Source organism: Rhinolophus ferrumequinum, chromosome 7, assembly GCF_004115265.2.
Source record: "Rhinolophus ferrumequinum isolate MPI-CBG mRhiFer1 chromosome 7, mRhiFer1_v1.p, whole genome shotgun sequence".
NCBI classification, from domain to species: domain Eukaryota; kingdom Metazoa; phylum Chordata; class Mammalia; order Chiroptera; family Rhinolophidae; genus Rhinolophus; species Rhinolophus ferrumequinum.
Window position 1 is genome coordinate 34471975 of NC_046290.1, and position 19242 is coordinate 34491216.

The 19242-nt window shown below is 38.9% G+C and overlaps 1 protein-coding gene across 2 annotated transcripts in view; it reads right to left on the reverse strand.

The window, feature by feature from the left end:
• The window catches only part of PLPP1 (phospholipid phosphatase 1), a 77079-nt gene that overhangs the window by 2194 nt on the left and 55643 nt on the right, over positions 1-19242 (reverse strand). For both annotated transcript variants that reach the window (XM_033110510.1, XM_033110511.1), the window contains exon 4: positions 8194-8251. In XM_033110510.1, the coding sequence (XP_032966401.1) occupies positions 8194-8251 (58 nt within the window). The remainder of the gene's footprint in view (positions 1-8193; positions 8252-19242) is intronic.

Consider the following 19242-nt stretch of genomic DNA (forward strand, 5'->3'; position numbering starts at 1 on the left):
TTTTGTTTGTTGAAGCTATGAAAAAGTAAATACTAAAGGGCTTGTCTCAAGATTCTGGATTTAGGAAAATAAGTTGATTCTTTGAAGCAAAATTGGCATCTGGCAACTGAAGTGAATTAGGTAATATAACCATGCCAGTAAGATTCACCTCATTAGATCTACCTCAGTTGGAAACAATTTTAATTTTAAGAACAGTTCCTTGACTGGAGCTAAAGCCAAGTTTTGAATATTACTGTCAAAAAGTTCAGCTGTCCCTATTGGTTATTTAGCTTCCTTTTCATACAACAAAGGTATTGGTTTTTCAGGCTATCAAAATATGTATCTAGTAATTACAAATACTTAGCATCTATCTGTGCTAGAGATACAGCAAGAAAATACAGTAACTCTAAAATGGACTTAAGCTAGTCAGTCCTATTTTTGTACTTCCAACCCAAAGGAAATGCAGATAGGACTTGAAAGATCCCCTCCTCACAGGAGTCTAAGATCCCTCTGACCATATTTCCCTTGCAAAGACTCTGACTTTGACTCTTGGTAGCCTCCAGGTGCATGTTACATACCGTGTTTTGCTGTGTATAATGCGCATATTTTTGGTCCAAATTTGTGAGGGAAAAATAAGGATGTGTACTATACATAGGTAGTACTAATTCCATATCTATATAAATATTCTTTTATTTATGCTTTTATGAGTTAAAAGTGTAATTCTAGAAATCAGTAACGATTTCCATATGCAAAAGAATACCCTGGGATATAATAATTGGTTTTGTTGAACTTATGACGAACTTGCAACTACGAGTTCTTGGCTTTCTACGATGCATAAATATTGTAAATTTGATACCAGTATATAAAATTTCTTGTACCATAATGTTAAAAAGTAAATGCTAAAATTCCTTTATAATGCAAAAAACAAATACCTAAATGTAAACACATAAAAATTTGAATTAAAAAATTCAAAATTAAAAAACGAAAGATGTTTTTCCCTGAAAGTTTGGGCCAAAAACATGGGTGCATGATACACAGCAAAATACGGTATTTTGCCCAAATTTCTTCACCATCCCTGTGAAAAGCATTAGTATTCACTTATGGAACAGTAATCATATAAGCTCCAGTATACTTTAGGTGAAACCTGTACCCCTCTAAGTTGCTAGTTTCTCTTTATATATCTACCCAAGTATAGATGTTGCCCCCATCTGTGTGAACCCAGAGATGATTGCACCCTGAGAGGGTTCTGGATTCCCCGATTGTGGTTATGCACCTGACCTTACCCTCTGCTCTGGGCTCTGGCTCCTGGCGACTAATGGTCATGGCTTGTGTGCAGGCTGTCGTCACAGAACAATTCTCAGCTCTGGGTGAGGTTGGCTAATTGTGTGTGCTTCCTATTTGCTCTGTGGTTCCGGGGTACTCACCTATCGCCCTGCTCTTTCCTGTGAACAATCTCCAGTAGCACCCAAGAAGGTAAACACTGAGTTTCATGGAGCTTGGTCACCTGAGTTCCACAGTGGACATGCCCAAAACTCTAGACTTGGACAACTCCCTTCCATGTTGCCAGCCAGAAGTCTCATACATAAGCAGCTTCAGCGAAGCACCCAACACTGTTTCTGGTGGCTCCACTTCCTAAACCCTTCTCGGGTTCTGCAGTGCAAATCTGTCTCTCAAGTTCCCGCACTCTGGAGACTAGAGATTTGGCTTCCTCTACCACCCATTATACTGCTTTCCAGAATCACTACCTCTCACCTATTGTCTGCTTTTCCATTTTTTGACTTTGTCTTATTCTATTCCTAGTCCTTTGAGAGGACTTTTCTTAGGGGAGAAGAAAGTGTATTTCCTAACTGCCTCAGAAGAAGTGTGTAAAGCTTCTCAGCACTGTTCTGTTAGAACTAGATACAGGGACAGAGCTCATGCTTTAATGCCAGAGCTGATAATAAAAAGGCTTTATAGGTCCCTGCCTTTGCAAATGCCACCCTGCCCTCCTCTCCACACGTGCAAGTGCTAATCATACGTGCACTGACCCATTCGAAGGCAGGCATATGGCTGCTTATGTCTTACAACTTAGATGAACTCGACTCCACATCCAGTACTGTGGACAGTGCCAGAAAGGCCCAGTTGGCAGTGCCAGTGACTTTCAAAGTCCCCTTTTGGAGGAAACGCCCACCCACAGACACAATTGAAGGCACAGCCCTATCTGGCCCACATAACCCTGCCTCCTCTTCTGGGAGGGCACTGACTAGGTGACTTAAGACAGGCCTGACCCAGAGATCTGCTGGGCTGAATTCTAGAATTTATGTAGGAAGTCTGAAGTTCTCTATTTTCAGAAGTTGTAGAAAGGGCACCTAATGGATACATGATAGGCTTCTTGCAAACTAACATTATGAGGAAGCAAAAACTATGGCTACGCAAGGAGAGCAAGCCATTTAGTAGAGAAAAAAGAATGGAGCAGAGTAGCAGCCACACCAAAGTCCAGGTGTCCGATGAAACACCGGGAGAAAGTTCAGTTCAGCTCCTGGTGTGTGCTGGTTCTAATCCATGTGGCTCTTCACTATAAACCTCTTCTCTGAGTCAGCTGCTTACAACCAAAAGATTAAAAAGCCGATTAACAGCCTCCTCTCTGGGTTTAACCAAAATCCCATTTTGTTTTGTTTTTAATTTGGATTTCTGTGACTCAAATGGTGCAGACTTTTAAAAATGCTGTTTTGACTGAGAAGGAAAACAGTCTGTTATACTTGTATACCTGGGTTCAAATTGAGAAAAAAAAGTAGAAAAAGTCCCATCACAGTAAACATACTGAACTTCCACTGAGGCCACACTGAGAGCGGTGGCACGGGGCACAGTATTGACTTCCATGACGTTTTTCTACACGTTAGGACAACGGTGTGAGCTCCTGAGCCCAGACCTCATCCCTCCAGCTCTCAAGCTCCTGCTGACGCCTCTGAGCTTGCTCACTGACTTGTCCAGTGGGTATTCGGTCACCTTGGGGGAGACGCTGTCCTGCGTGAGGAGAGGCTAGCCTCTGGGTCTCGCCCAGTCCTAATGTCCAACTTTCTGATGAAGAAAGCTCCAAAGTAGAAAGTTCACAACTAGAAAGAAGAGAAAGGATAAAAGAGGGAGAACAGAAGCAATGACGTGCAGCTCTCCACTGAGGTGACCCCAGCGGCAGAGGCTTCACACTGTGGTGCTACAGTCGTCATGAAGACGCAGGCAGCAGAGGGAACAAGGGTGAAGACACATGCAGCTGCCAGGACTCCAACCACGGCACAGAGGGTGTGTAACTAGGGCAGTCCGCATAACTCCCATCGGCCACGGAAGACGTCTGAAGAGGCAGGGAGAGAAAAGGGCCTAATCCAGGGGCTTAGGCTGAGGGGGTTTGCAGTGGTAAATATGTTTTTCAGAGGGGAAGCAAAGGGAATTAACACGAGGGTTAGCCCAGCGTAGAGAGAACGAGTGGGCAAAAATCCCATTAGCTGCCCAGAGCAGAGGGGCTTTGCTTGATTAGAAAGGACTACCCCCTCTGCTTACCTCTGCCCTCACATTTTAATGCTGTCCTGAAATATTTAAGAGAAAAATCATGTTTATAAAAGGAACACCTGAGCCTGCTACTAGTGTGACCCCCTGCTAAAACAGGAAAAGGCAAGAGGCGTGTGGGTTTCCAGGAGAAACAAATGGAGGTTGGAGGAGAGCTAACAGGAACACAAAGACACATCATACACTTACTTCACTAACCTTCACACAACTCCCTCGCCCATTTTCATCTATTAAAAGGCACAGGACAAACCCCACAGGAAGGCAGATAAGGAGAGGGAGTCAACCTCAAAGCCTCAATGAAAACCGCAGTGACCTATCTCTTTCCTCTCTACCTCTCTGGTAGGAGACACTTATCTTTGAACCTGACCAGATAGTTTGTCAAAGCAAGAACTCAGAACAAATCAAATATAACCACTGATTGGGCACAGCCCAGTTCTAGAAAGCAGAAATTAGTTTGAGACGAATTAGCCTTAGGAATCCACCAATATCCTCCAGGAATGCCCCCACTGAAAACCTGGCATCACTACCGGCCCTTAGGAAAAGGGAGATTCCAGGTGCAGTTTTTGCTCCAAAAAGAGCCAACTAAGCAAGGGTGAACCCGCTGAGCTACTCTCCCAGGCAGGACGTCTGGTCAGGAAAGTCTCACTGCTTAGTGCAGGAGTGAGGGTCTAGTCTCTCTCAACAAAGTAAAACCTACTGAAAAGGGGATGAACATAAGCTAGAATGTCCGATATTTTTAAAGAAATAAGAGCTTCTCAACTGGAATATTACCAGAGATTCATAAAGGCAATTTCTTATTCCTTACGGACAGAAGGTGTCAGTTTTCTCAAAATAAACAGCTACTAAAGGTTGTAGGAAGAGCTCCATGCAGGCCGCAAGTGCTCCTCCGACAAGTGCAGAGAGGCCTTCGTCCTGAGCCAAAGAGAATCCGACACTTGGGGGTCTCTTTATGAACAGCCTCACGATTGTTTTATGGGTGCACAAAGAACACCCGGATAAAATAAACGGTGAGGACTTTTCATTGCACGGGGGCTACAGTGGAAAAAAATTAGAAGGTGTACACATTTTTCCTTTTGTGTAAAAAATAATTATATATACACTTTTTAAAGATAAGGAAATTCAATGTCTATGACACTAAGCATTCTTTATTTTACTGTCACCAAAAGGAGGATATAGCTTTTTTGCCTAAAGTTGGTGGAAAAACATTTAGCTTCCATTAAAGGATCTAATTGTACTGTCTCAACCTTAAAATCTGATTGTTGAACAAGGTATTTTTTGAAGGTTTATTTTGCCATTCCTTGACTAACCTTGTAACACAACTGCAAAATGCTATCGTCTCAGTCTCTTAATACTCTATTAAAAAATAATGAGTTGTGTTTTTTTTTCCATTTAAACTAGAGTCATGGAGTCAACTTGCAAGCTAAGAATGGTTTTCACATTTTTAAAGGGTTATTTTTTTAAAGACCAGAATGATGCAACCAAGACTGCATGTGGCCTAACACAGCCTAAATATTATCAGACCTTTTACTGTAAAAATTTGCCAACCCCTGAACTAGACTAACAGCAGAATGCTCAACACAGAAAAATACACCTTGGTCTATTTATTTTAAAACACTGCTTCTAAGACCAAGCCAGGGAAACCGGTGTACTGTTCACCCTGCATTTAATCACAGATCTGGCCGGGAGAATACTTCTCGGCTCGTCTCAGCTTAGTCTTCTCTAGGCTTCTCCATCTTTAGGATTCACAGTTCCTAAATTTAGATCTTGAAGACCACCCCAAAATTGGGCCAGATTCATGTAGTTTATGGGCCATACGTAGTTCATTTGCCCAACGCTCAGCATTAATCCACACTTAGAGAAACATCTTCGTGAAATAATCGACAATGCTAGGTAGTATATGGCCAATTCCAGCTGAGGGATTGCTTGAGGGACCCAAGTGGTGTCCAAGAGCCCAAGAGTGAAACAGATGGCAGTACAGTCCCAGCACAGGAAGGCGTGAGGCATTTTGTGGCAGGGAAGGGAGTCCAGCTGAAGCAGAGACACTGAGAGGTACTTAGGCCCCCACTCTAGTCATGCACATAGGAATTCCATAACTGGCAGTGACATGAGCCATCAGGTTTCAGTCTCAATAGGACGGTGCTGGGAAAAATATTTTAGTATATTCCTCACTGTGTTGGAAAAAAGGACAGTCTCGTACCATGGCTCTTTTCCTAAACAATCAAGTAAATCTGGCATCTTTGGCATTTAACCAAGTTCAAGGAGAGTCACTGAGCAATGAGTTGGCGATGTGCAAAGAAGTCCTGCCCTGCGCTGCCACCAGCCCAGGTGGTTTTCCTGGTGCTGCGTCTCCTGGCTGCCAGCGTGCGGGCCAGGCTGCCTGCCAGAGGAGAGCAATGATCAGGAGGGCATTTCTTTAAGAGATGTTTTGAACTAGAAATTAATTTCTGGGTGTCAGGAATTCTTGACAGGGAAGTTTTGGCTATCAAACACTGTCCTCAGAATTCAAATGACTTTACGTCTCCACCCAAATCTGGGACTGACCCATGATGCCAAGATGCCGAGGGAAACAAGATGAGTCATGGCCTAAGGAATTTTGGCGGTGGTGGTGGTGAGTGTTGTACAGAAATGTGAAAGCTGGAAAGCAAGGAGACGTGTATGTTCAAGGGCTGAAATAAAAGCCGGGCCTACATCCACATCAAGTAAATATTTCCACTGCTTAAAGTCAGTGAAATGCAGCGCAGTGGCTCTGACCTGCTTTCTCCACAAAGGTGTTGGTCTGTGACAAACCTGTTTATCTGAACTTTTATTTTCATTATAACTTTAAGTCTAAATGGCTCATACTGACCCAATTTCCAAACTACAGTTGAGGTCATTTCCCCGCTCACATCCCTAACTCACCTCCTGTGCCCCTTGGTGCCCACAGAGCAGGCCTGGGCTGAGGCCCTCTCGACATTAATTTTTGTCCCTAGACATTAATTTCGTATTTCACAAAACAGCCCCCAGTAAAAGCTTCTATTTGACCAAACATACACAGATGTTTGGAGAAGGGTCAGGGAGCAAAGAAGAAGAGCAAACATTATATGGACTATGACACAGCTGAAAATACTCTTTAAAATTAAAACCAGTGGGTCACAGTTATGTGTCAGCCACCACCTTCCTTCCAGAAATCTGCATCTCCTGACCTTCAAATAACTGTTCCAACCAGCGGCTTGATTAACATGTGGCTATGCGTGAGTTTACAGCCCTTGGCGGCTCCTCCCACGGCTGTTTCCCCATCGGTAAGAGGGTGGCAACGGTCCTCCTCTCCTCCTCCACTGGGGTTATTAGAGTCCACAGTGCAAGCCCTGCGCGAGGAAACCATCAGCACCACCCTCATGCTGAGGTCTCTCGTAAGGGAGGACGTACAGAGAGGGACACACAGGTGAGTGAGGAACACACCATGTGAGATCTGGCGCGGGGGCATACAAAACATGTCCAAACATTCAGAAGCCACGGTTGTCAGAAACGAGCCTTGGGAAAAGTTCTCAGGATGTGAATGGCCCTAGCCATTGCCGGCCTTCCCCTTTCTTCCCCAGTCCCCAGGCCCAATTTAAAAAGAAAAGTGTATGGTGGCTCGCTTTAGAAAGAATGCTAACTTTTCCTAGCAAGATTAATGAACAGAGAATGTTAGAATATTCTTACTTCAAATAAGTCACATTTCCCATGACACGTCTGCAGTAATATTTGGGTGTGTGTTTTACAAAGGAAGCCTCAAATTCTGCTGAATTGGTACCCTGTTTTCCTCACAAAATTTAGGTAACATAAGATGAAAACCTTGCAATTTCCAGAAATGCTGAAGAAGCCAAGAATTAGCTCTATTGTAATAGTTCTGAAGTTGTGGGTTTGGATTTTATAGAACACATCTGCAATTTTCACGCTCTTTTAACTTCTGGAATTTGGTTTTCAAATAACAGCAAGATTCTGGTAAAACTGATTTTAAATTCTCTCTGAATGAGACCAAACTAACTACCAGCAGTCTACTCTTAATATTACACATCACGGATTTTTAATCTAAGCATTAAACACTCATATAGCAGTTAATGTGATCAAAGAGGGGAAACAGGAAACAGCAAATTTAGAGCAAAGCTATATAAAAATCCACTGAGGAAAAAATTAAGACAAAAATTACAGCTGCTCTGTACAGAGATCTCTCCCCTTTTTTCTCACCAAATTTTAATAATTTTATACAGAGAGGGAGACACACACACACACACAGAGAAAGGAGATTATAATATGTTCCAAAGTAAAGGGCACACATGAACTCATTCTTAGCACTAAGCATGCAGACTTGCTGATTATCTATTTAGGTTTCTACCACTGTTATGAAAAAACCTACTTCAAAAGTAGAGACTCCCTGTTATCCTGAAGGTCCCCAATTTGCAGCTTGCTATAATATGTACCTGTTTGCTACCTCTAAATGATGGACAAAAATACTTTCAAACAATTATAACTGGCTTTGGCAGAAGCACAGGCATCCATTCTCTTCCGAACTTAACTGTAGCCAGCAATGGAGTCCAGCTGATTGAGAACTTAAGCTGATGAGCACGTCAGAGGCAACCACACAGGAAAGGCCATGGGGGCTGAACACATGAATGCACGCGGTACATAACCCACCACGAATAGACACAAAGTACTTACTGCTACGAACAGCATGCAGTACATGGAGAATGAAGAGTGGCCCGAGTAAAAGGACAATCTAAAAGAGAAAGAAGAGAAACATTAGTTTTCTCTCCTAGAGGCCAAGACTTCTTGATTTCCTAACTGTGCTTACCCACACAGCGCACACAGCTCCCTCCCCTCACTTCTAACGATCAGAAGCGTGGGATGGGGGACGTGAGGACAGGGCTGGCGGGGTCTGACGTCCAATTTCTATAGTGTCATTTTATTGAAACTTTCAGGATGGATAATGAGTCATTGAGCACAAACTTGCCAAGCATTTCCAAAGTAATACTTGACAAGCCCTCACTGACATACATGGCCTGACTTTATTACATATAAACTTTGTGACCACGATTTAAGGTGTATTTTCCACTTGCACAGTTTGCCCCTTAGTAACAGTAATACCTCTTTTGGAACACTCAGAAGCTGACTACTTTTTTAAAAAAACAATAAATTTTAAAAATTTAACAAAGCAAAATTTTAGCATTTTAAATGGACACACATCTTGCCTTAGATTTCCCACCAGATTAAATGCTTTCATTTATTTAACATTTATTTTTAAATTGTGCATTGACATTCCTGTACCAGATGAATCATCTCAAATATTATAGTCTATAAACATCTGAGTATCATCTTCCCACCTAAAAATGACGGAATGCTTGCAAAACTTAATTTTATGGCACTTTGGAAAAAGAAAAAGCAAGCTCACTAACATTCACGATCTAAGTTCTGCTTACATGGTATCAGCCGTTGATGCAGAAAAGGCAAGCACATTTGATACAGAGATACTCTATGCAAAAGATTCGTCATGCAAATAATTAGAATGCTTCTGACTGCTTTCCCTACATACAAATAAGAACAAAACCAAGAGGGACAGGCTCTTAAGTATTTTACCTATTACGCCCTGCTTGCTTCAAAAGGAATTTGGTCTCCTGGATTCAGAGAGGAGAAAAGACTCCTAGAACACACATATAAAAAGTGATGTGTGTAAATTTGGCAAGTGAGAGTAGGTGGGAGAATGGAGATTTCCTAAGCAGATAGGGATGATGATTCTACCAAGAATTATGATAGTCTATTTGTATCTAACAGATACATTCCTAAGAAAGAGAATATGCTAACTTCAGTGCCAACTAGGAATTATGTAATTAAACCAGATAATTACACTGGGTTTAATCTATGTAAAACAAGAAAAATAAATCACTTTTACCCTTGCCAACTATTTGGCCATAGAGAATAGATCGATACAAATCCTTATTTTAAATCAGACAATAAGAGTTCCCTACTTTTTATGGTTAGTTTCAGTGAGTTATATTGAAGAGCTGACAAGTTAAATAAACACCAATTTCAAGGACTGTCAAATCCCATTAAGCCAACATGACCATGATCACAGAAATGTTCTCAAAGCCAAGCAAGTTGAAAGTTTCCCTCAGACTTCATGTTCAGAGTATTCACTGTACGTTGTGCCACAAAATCATGAATTCCAAACTTGTGATATTTTGAACAGCTCTGATTCAGTCACAGGGTGATTTCATTAGTTAAAAACACAATGTTTTCGGTTTTTTATTCTGAATACATAAGCATATTTTATTCAGTAGAGAATCAGCCAAAGAAGTCTGGCTCTGACTTTGACAAGAATATGAAACAGAGAGGGAGAGCTCCACCCAACCCCAGGGTCTAAGCCTTCCCCCACACTACGTTACTAAGCCAACCAGGGTAATATGGACTTTTATTTCTATTAAAAAGAAAATAAGCAGAATAAGACGCCAAAATATAAATTCAAATTCTTTTCATACTTCCTACAAATCTCTTTACTGGCATCTCTAGGAGATAGAGCTCATAAGAGCATCTTATTGTGTCCATAACTCACAAAGGAACATATAATTGTATATGGTTAGTTTAATAAAAACCCGAAGAGCAGTCGAAATGCAGATTGTTTTCATCACAGTGACCGCAACTGAAATGTTTAAGATTTTGGCCTTGGCCTAAGCACACTGCCCTGTTATTAGATTTTTAACCAATCCTAGACTACCATCTCATTTCATGATAGCCCCTCTAATGAGGGCAGATAGATATAGTAACAATTTAAGCCAGCTTTCTTCCATCAAAGCTTAGGAAAGTCTTTTCAGAAAGAAAATTTACAGAGATAAAAATATATTCTGAAATACAGCTGTTTTCACTAACTCTGGAGTATGCTGTATTAAACAATGAACAGGTAGACTGGTCATGACTATGTAACTTGCTGTGAATGGAATTCTATTCCAAATGGCAAATTTAAGGTTTTTTCACTTACATGTGTCAGCCAGGGCATCCCTTCTCCTGGGAGAGCTCATTCACCTTGGCCTGAACTCGGATACCATAGCCTGAAGCCTGTTTACAGCCCTCCACCCCTTGCTGCAATGTCTGTTCCCACTTCTGTTTCAACATCCACATCAATGTTCAGCCTTATAAAGTTTGAAAATGCTTTTATTTTGCATCCATTCTTGAATGATGGTTTTCCTGAGTACAGAATTCTAGATTGATGGATTTTTTTCCTCAAGACTTTGAAGATATCATTATACTATTTTCTGGCTTCTTTTTTTGTAATTAAAATATAAGCCTTCTGTTTCCCATTCCTTTCTGGGTTGTCTGTCTTTTCTCTATAATTTCTCCCTTTCTCCACCAAAGTTTTTCATATTATGCAATTTCACTATCATGGATCTAGTGGGAATTTCTTTTTATTTATTTGGTTTAGTACTCATTGGTTTCCTATGTCTGAGGATTCGCATACTTCACAAATTCTGGAGAGGTATCTCAGCCATGATATCTTTGATTTTGTGTCCTCCACATTCTTTTTTCCTGAGATTCTGATTCAACATGTTAGACATCTTCATTTTATCCCTCTATGTTGCTTAACCTCTCTTTTGTATTTTTAATCTTTTCTCTTCAGGTCTATCTTCCATTTCAGTCCTCCCCTTCACTGTGTCTAACATGCTTAATCCGTCTCTTAATTTTTTTTAAATTTAAATTACTATATATGTATCATTTATAGAAGATCTCTTTGGTTCTTTTTCAAATCTGTCCATTCAACTTTGATGCTCTTCATACTACATCCTATTCTCAATCTCTTGTTCTACACAGTAGACATTGATATTATAGTCTATATGGTAATTCTAATACCTGCAATCTTTGATAGTTTATGTAGTTTGTTGTATCTGCTGACTTTCACTTAGGGTTGCTTGTTTCAATGTATGTTCATTCATATTAGAATATGAGCCCATGTCCTTGGGACTCTATCTCTGTTGAATCTTAGAGGCCTTCGTTTAGAAAGAATTCTTTCAGAGAAGATAGGTTCTCTCTTGATGGGTTCACTACCAATCCACTTTAAACTTCTAGCTCTTTTTTTTAAAGCCACACAGATAGTATGAATTCTGTCCCCAGAATGGTTTGAGTATGGTCTTGTGGTTAAGAAATCTTTTTGATAGTTGTCCCTGGGAGGATGTGGCCCTTTGGGAGCCCTGAATTTATTCATGGGCCTTCTATCTGTCTTTCTACTCTGCTCTGGCCTCAGCCTTCTCCTGTGCCTCCTGCTCAGAGCCTATCAAAATTCAGGCTCTAGGCTACAAAGAATTGGCACATACTCTGCTCTGGCCTCAGCCTTCTCCTGTGCCTCCTGCTCAGAGCCTATCAAAATTCAAGCTCTAGGCTACAAAGAATTGGCACATACTTTCAGGACATGCATCGTATCTATAGTATTAACTGACCCCAGCCTCAGAGAAATGCAATTTCTTAGTCTCCAGCCCCGATCCACTGAATCAGAAGCTCTGAGAGTGAGGCCCAGCAATCTGTATTTTAACAACCCATCCACGTGATTCCAATGAAGCTAAAATGTAAGAAACACTGGGGCAAAGAGAGTCAGGGTAATGGAGGGTTGAGGAAGCAGTCACAGCCACAACGGAAAGTGTCAGGTACTGACATTCAGCATAGAGGGGGTGGAAAGGTACTGGCCTTGGACGTCACATTCCTTTTAAATACACTAATAACTAATGTTCTTTCATAGAGTGAAAGATCTTTTAAAATCATTGCATCTTTCATTCTATACATTATAAGACTAAAAAGAAGGTTGTCTGGTTTGCTGATATATACATGTATGAGAAATACAGATAAGCCTGAACAAATAAATCGTTTTGAAGGCATAAAGGTTTCTCCAGTAATGTCTACTATGAGACCATAGAGAAGAAGTCATTCTCTCAAAGTATAAAGCAGGTTTTACCAGGAACTTAGTACCACAGCCAGTCGCTCCAGTTACAATGGGTTTTCACTATTAGAGAGGCATTCCCTTAAACTTCAGGTTTAGTTACCCACATGTGGGTTGCATTAAAAAAGAAAAGGGCAACTACATTTTAATTAAAAATTTTTTTTAAAAAAAATCTACTGAAGGAACACACCAGAAATTAATTTTTTTAAAAAAGGAAAATTATTTCTTACATTCAAGCAAACATATTGCAATTAAACATCTAAACAATACGAAGCTGCCATAATCTAAACAGAAATAACTTTGTATTGACTATCGGATTCATATAGTCAGAGATCAGCCACTCATAGTTGATCAGGAACACTGAGTTTATGCTTAAACAAACGTAATTTAAAGTAAAAGCCAGGAAAAAGGAAAAACGTGAATCTCTTAAAGGCACCAAAGTTTCTATACTGTATGATTACAAACAGACCAGCTTGCTGTGCCCAATCTTATTAATAAATGCACCCTACCTAACAGGGTAAATATCACTCCCACGTCCCGAGACAGCAGATGTCATGCAAGGTCATGTTCCCATAATCAAGGTGATATAAAGCAGTGGTTCTCAAAATGCAGTCCCAAGATCAATAGCAACAGCAGCATCTGGAAACTTCTTAGAAACACCCATAGTCGGGCCCCACCCCAAGTCTTCTGAATCAAGCACTTTAGGGATGAAACCCAGCCCAGATATTTGTTTTAACAAGCCTTCCAGGTGACTATAGAGAACCACTGACATTTGAGAGCCACTGGTCTAGAGATTCTCTAAAGAGAAATTTGACCTAGGAAGGGAGCTACAGGTCTGAACGACCTGGGCTCATTAGTAATATTTTTCAAAAACTGAATGTAATGCTATTCTTATTGGCATAAGAAATGGCAGTTGGATGTCCTACTATTGAAAGTACAGCCCCTTTTAATTTATAGTCAACTCCCAAGTATTGATTTTAAACAATAGGAGCTCTCTGGAACTACAAATAGTAAGTATTTCTTTATAGTCCATTATGTTCTTACTTCTATGTTTAGGACTCAATGGCTACCACAAATGAAGCCCAGTAAAAGTCCTGTGAAAACAGTGATATTACACAGAGCACAAGAGCACGCACAGGGAGGGAAGAGGAGAAAAAGGAAGTAAGAGAATAAGTGGGGAAAAAGTCAAGACCAAAAACCAAAATTGTAGGAGGGTACTCTCACCCTAGGATGTAACGCTGACTCACAGTCAACAAAAATGACTCATTTCGAGTGTTTATGTTCCCTTCTCTCCAATGTCAAGCATTCTGATAATTAAAAACTTACAGAGGCAGGTTATGGAGACAAATTTAAAAAGCAGGTTACACTATAATCCTAATAAACTATAGACAATGTCTTGACTGAAATGTTTCTGCATTTTTGGCAATCTGACTTCTAAAATTCAAGAGAAAAGGAATAGAAAAGTCTGTATCCAACCAAACTACGCTCCACAATAGAATAGCAATGCAAAGTTATGTATCAACATTACACAGCTCTGAAACTGGCAACAACTAACTCATTCTGGAAACACTGATGGAAATCACATTTTTTTCTTGGAAGATACAAAGTCTTAAAATTTCATTTCTCTGTTTGACTTTCTCTTTGCTTCAGAACCCCAAACCTTATTAACAGATCTTCTCATTGAAAACCATAATTATTTTTAATGTATATAGCTCTGCAATTTTAGTTATCCAGACAGTCATACTGCTTTTGAAGAGGTTGTTTTCCTGAGTTTTACATAGGACTTTAAGTGGACAATTGCATGGGGGTTGGTGTAGAAACTTTAAAGAGTGATGGGTAAAAACACTTAAGTGTACTTAAGTCAAAAGTGCAATCAGAGTAATACTATATGTTGATTAATTTAGATATACTAGAAAGAGATAGAGAGTATGACACATATGGACTGAGAATGGTAATTCCTTTTATACCATTTTAAATAAATTATATTATTTCATATTTTACCTAAATGGCTTGTTTGTAAGAAACAAAAATCTATAAAAAGATACACTGTCAAAAGAAAATTTTGAGCTAAGATTTATGTAACGGAACCTTAAGTAAACCTTTATCACCATAGTAACTTTCTTAAATTCCTTGGTTGAGAGAAAACATTAGAGTTTGCCTGCTATTTTCTGTTGGGTAATGCAAGAGAAATAATATTAGAGACATAAGCATGGTACTTGGTAGAAAAGTACTAAACTACTATTCGAATTGTGAAAAACATTAAGAAGCTCAACAAACTCCAAGTAGTACAAATACAAATACAGAACCACACCTAGATATATCACGGTAAAATTGATGAACGCAGTATAAGAAAAATTATACATCCCACAAAGGAGAACAAGCATACAATTAAGAGATGATCTCTCATCAGATTTCTCAGCCATCTCTTTAGCAGAAACCAGAAGACTGTGCAATGACATATTCAACATGTGGAACCACAAAAATACTAAAGAAATTTCTTCAGGGTGAAAGAAATAACACCAGATGGTAAGTTGAATCCCAACTTACCCCTCCACTGTGTACTCTGGAACTCCAGTTCTACAAAGAAACCTGCATTTCCTATATTCTTAAACTAACTCTTCACTGAAGATTCAATATATCTCTTAATCATTAAAGAAATCTTCACTTAATTAAAAATGATTCTTTAAAGCAAAAACTACAACACTATTTTGCTGGGTTCCTAATGTATATGGATGTAAATACATGACAATAATAACCCCAAGTGTGTGTGGAGGTGGGGGGCACATAGCTACACTGCGTATAAAGGGCTAATTTTGCCATAAGAAAATCAGCATTAAGTTGATGTAAATTATGATTAAAAGATGTATACTTTACTTCCTAAACACCAAAAATTAACCAAAAAATTTAGAAAAAATTTCAGTACAATACTTAAAATGATACACTAAAAAAGATTTGTGTAGTAAGAAAAAGTATAGGAGTAAGAGAAATTAAAAGAAAAAAGAAATTATACCTAAAACTAATAAAATGTTATATGCCAATTACATCTCAATTAAAAAGAGATGAGACAAAGAGAAAACACGAAGCAAAATGGCAGACCTAAAGCCATACGGATAGTTACATTAAGTGTGTGTGGGGAGCCATAATTTCTTGTTATTCTGAAGCCTTGCAGACTGGCTCAGTTTATGGTTAACTTGTTTTAGCTCTTAAGGCATTGTCTCTGCCTACACCTGGAGGGTGCTTGCAAGCTGCTGAGGAATGAGGTGGGAGTGGCCGGTTCCCGGACAAAGAGGACTGATGATTATCAGGGTAATTGGTGGGCTTTGTCATTGAGAAAATGACTTTGGAGAAGTTTGAGTGATTTTGTAGTTTCTATGTAGAAGTTAAAAATTTACTTTCAATGAGGTAATGCACACTCGTGATTGTTAAGCTGCACGTACACAGGTGGTGTAAATTGGTAAAGGAAAGTAAACTCTGGGTTTCAGGATCACTGAAGACCGGCCGCATCATCATTTTGTGTGAGTGTCTTTTTTCATTCCCACTCCCCCATTCAGGTACTGTTCGATTTGTGGCGGCTGGCCCGTCACAAGTGTGAATTAATTAAGCACTCTAATCAAAAAGCAGGGATTTTTCAGACTGGAATAAAGAGTAAAGAAGATCCAACTATATACTTTAAATATCCAACAAACACATTTGAAATTCAAAGCTCATATAAACTAAAGTTTTACTTATGGAAAGTATGTACCATCCAAACAATAAACATAAGAGAACTAGAGTGGCTGTATATTAACATCAGACAAAATAAACTTAAGGCAAAGAATATTTCTAGAAACAAAGACATTTCATACAGAAAAGGGCACATACAGCAGGAAAAAAGAACACTTGTAAATGTTACATATTAAAGAGCAGAATCACAAAATAAATTAAACAAAAGATGGCAGAAATGAGAAAACAAAGATAATTCAACAATTATAGAGATTTCAAACTCCTAAAGAATTAACAAAACATCTTTATATTATAGAAAATTCATAAAGATATAGAAGATTTGAATAACACGATCAATACACTATCCATCTTGACTGAATTGACATCTACAGAACCCTCGACCTCAAAAACAGCAGAATACACAATCTCTTCAAATGCATGGTACATTCTTGAGGACAGACTATATGCTGGGCAATGAAACAAACCACAATAAATTTAAAAGAATTCTAATCATACAAAGTATGTTCTCTGACCATAATGCAATTAAACTAAAAATCAATGAGAGAAAGATAACCAAATCAAAAAGGAATCTAAAAGGAAATAAATCAATAAATCAAAAAAAATCAATAAATCAATAAATCAAAAAGGAAAACACAAAAGAAATTATAAGATATTTTCAAATGAAAATGAGCATACAGCATATCAAAATGTGCAACACAGCTAATGATCTCAGTTTTGCCTTATGAAACTACAAAAAAGAGCAAATAAAACTGAAAGCAGAAGAAAGTAAATAAAAATAAGAGCAGAAACAAATGAAATTGAATACAGAAAAACAACAGAAGAAATCAATGAACCTAAAGAAATTAATAAACAGATTAATAAAATTGATAAAGTTCTAGCCAAACCACTCAAGAAAAAGAGAGAAGGCACAAATTATCAATGGCAGAAATGTAAGAGGGGAGAGCTCTACAGTTCCTACAGACAATGAAAGGATAATGAGACACCATGAACAACTTGATGCCAATAAATCTGAAAATTTAGATGAACTGGACAAATCCCTTGAAAGACAAATGACCAAAGCTTATACAAGAAATAGATAACCTGAATTAGTCCTACATCTATTTTAAAAAATAAAATAATAGCTTAAAATATTCCCACTAAGAAAACTACAAGTCTAAATGGATTCACTGGTGAATTCTACCAAACATTTGATACCAAAGCTAGACCAAAAAAAACACATAAGAAAACTGTAGACAAATAACACTCATGAACATAGAAGTAAAAATCCTTAACAAAATATTAGCAAATGAAATCCAGTTAAAATAAAAAGTATAATACAGCATGACCACATGTTTATCACAGGAATGAAAAGGTGCTTTAATATTCCAAAATTAATGGGATACACTGTATTAAAATAAATAAAAAAAAACAATATGACTGTCTTGATAGCACAGAAAAGCAACTGACAAAATCCCACACACATTCATGATAAGAATGTAACAAAGGGCATCTACAAAAAGCACACAGGTAACATACTTAGTGGTGAACGACTGAGGGCTTCCTAATTCAGGAAGAACACGAGCATGTCTGCTCTCACCACTTAGCCAGTATAACAGGGCAAGGAAAAGAAATAAAAGGCCAAAGAGAAGGGAATATAAGAAATATAACCCTCTTCATTCACAGACAGTATGAATGGGAACAGAGAAAATCTTGAGGAATCTATAGAAGAAGTTACTCCAACTAATAAATTAGCAAGACTGCAGGATACCAGGCCGATATAAAAACCAATTGTGAAAAAAATGTATTTCTAAACACAATAGAAAATTGATTTAATTTTTTTAAAAAACCTTTTCACAACAGCATCAAGAAACACAAAAACTTAAAATGTGTGCAAGATGTGAATACTGAAAACTAAAACTATAACTATGAGAAATTAAAGAAAACTTAAATGAATGGAGAGAGACCTCATATTCATGGATTGAAGGACTCAGTATCAAGAGAGCAATTCTTCACAAATTGATACATAGATTAGAAGTAATTTCTATCAAAATAAGCTTCCTCTTCTCCAACCAAGCCATGTGCTCATCCCCTCCATCCCACTCTACTGTGAACTCTGGAACTCCGGCTCTATTGTTCAAGGCCTCTGTATTTCTGTGTGTCTTCAAACTCTTCACTGAAGATTAACTACATCTCTTAGTCATTAAGTTAAAAAGCCTTTCCCTCGTACACTGCTTGGCCCTGTAGTGCTATCAAAGTGGAGAATGAGGTCTCCACATCCCATGCCTTAAGAGTCCAGGGTTGGTGTTGGTATCTTATCCCTCCTCAAAGCCATTTCTGAACCATTCTTCCCCTACCTCTCACAAAAATGCTTGCTCACCCACGCTCAAATCAACACCACCGCCTTCTCCTATCTACTTCTCAGCCACCTAGGTTTCAGTCACTTTTCCCTCCTTCATTCTTTAAGACATTATACCCATATCAGTCCTCATCTCATCACCTCAGAGCTCACCATTCAACCACCTCTCTAATCTTCGGCTTCATTACAATGGGGTGCTTCTCTTCCATTGTCATCATTTGTTTAACGTAAGTCTTCCCTGCTAGACTAAGCTCCATGAAGATGGGAACTGCTGAATCCTAAGCACACAGCGTAGTGTATACTCTTAGTCACATAAGGGGTTTTTTTCATCCCCACTAAATGCAAAAATTAGGGGCTACTAGCAGGCCTGTGTAGCTTACAACAGAACAAACAAGGACAACAACATATCTGGGAATCACATACAAAGAACAATCAAAGGCTGTTGTACCCAGGGAGAGTATTTACTGGAGGATGAATAAGGGAAATAGATAGCTATCATAAAATACAAGGTCAATCATATAAAAAAGATATGGCTGACCATTCTGAAACCTGAGATGAGGAACTGGCTCTTCTACTAATTAGTGGCTTTAGTTAATGTTATCGGGCTTGTTTGCTCATCTATAAATTTAAGGAGTCGGACCCTTTGTATTCCAAACATTCTATTTCATTCATGCCTAATGGTGCTCCAGATGCAGAATGCAGCCCAACAAGGGTGTTGTAAGAAGGCAACCTGAAG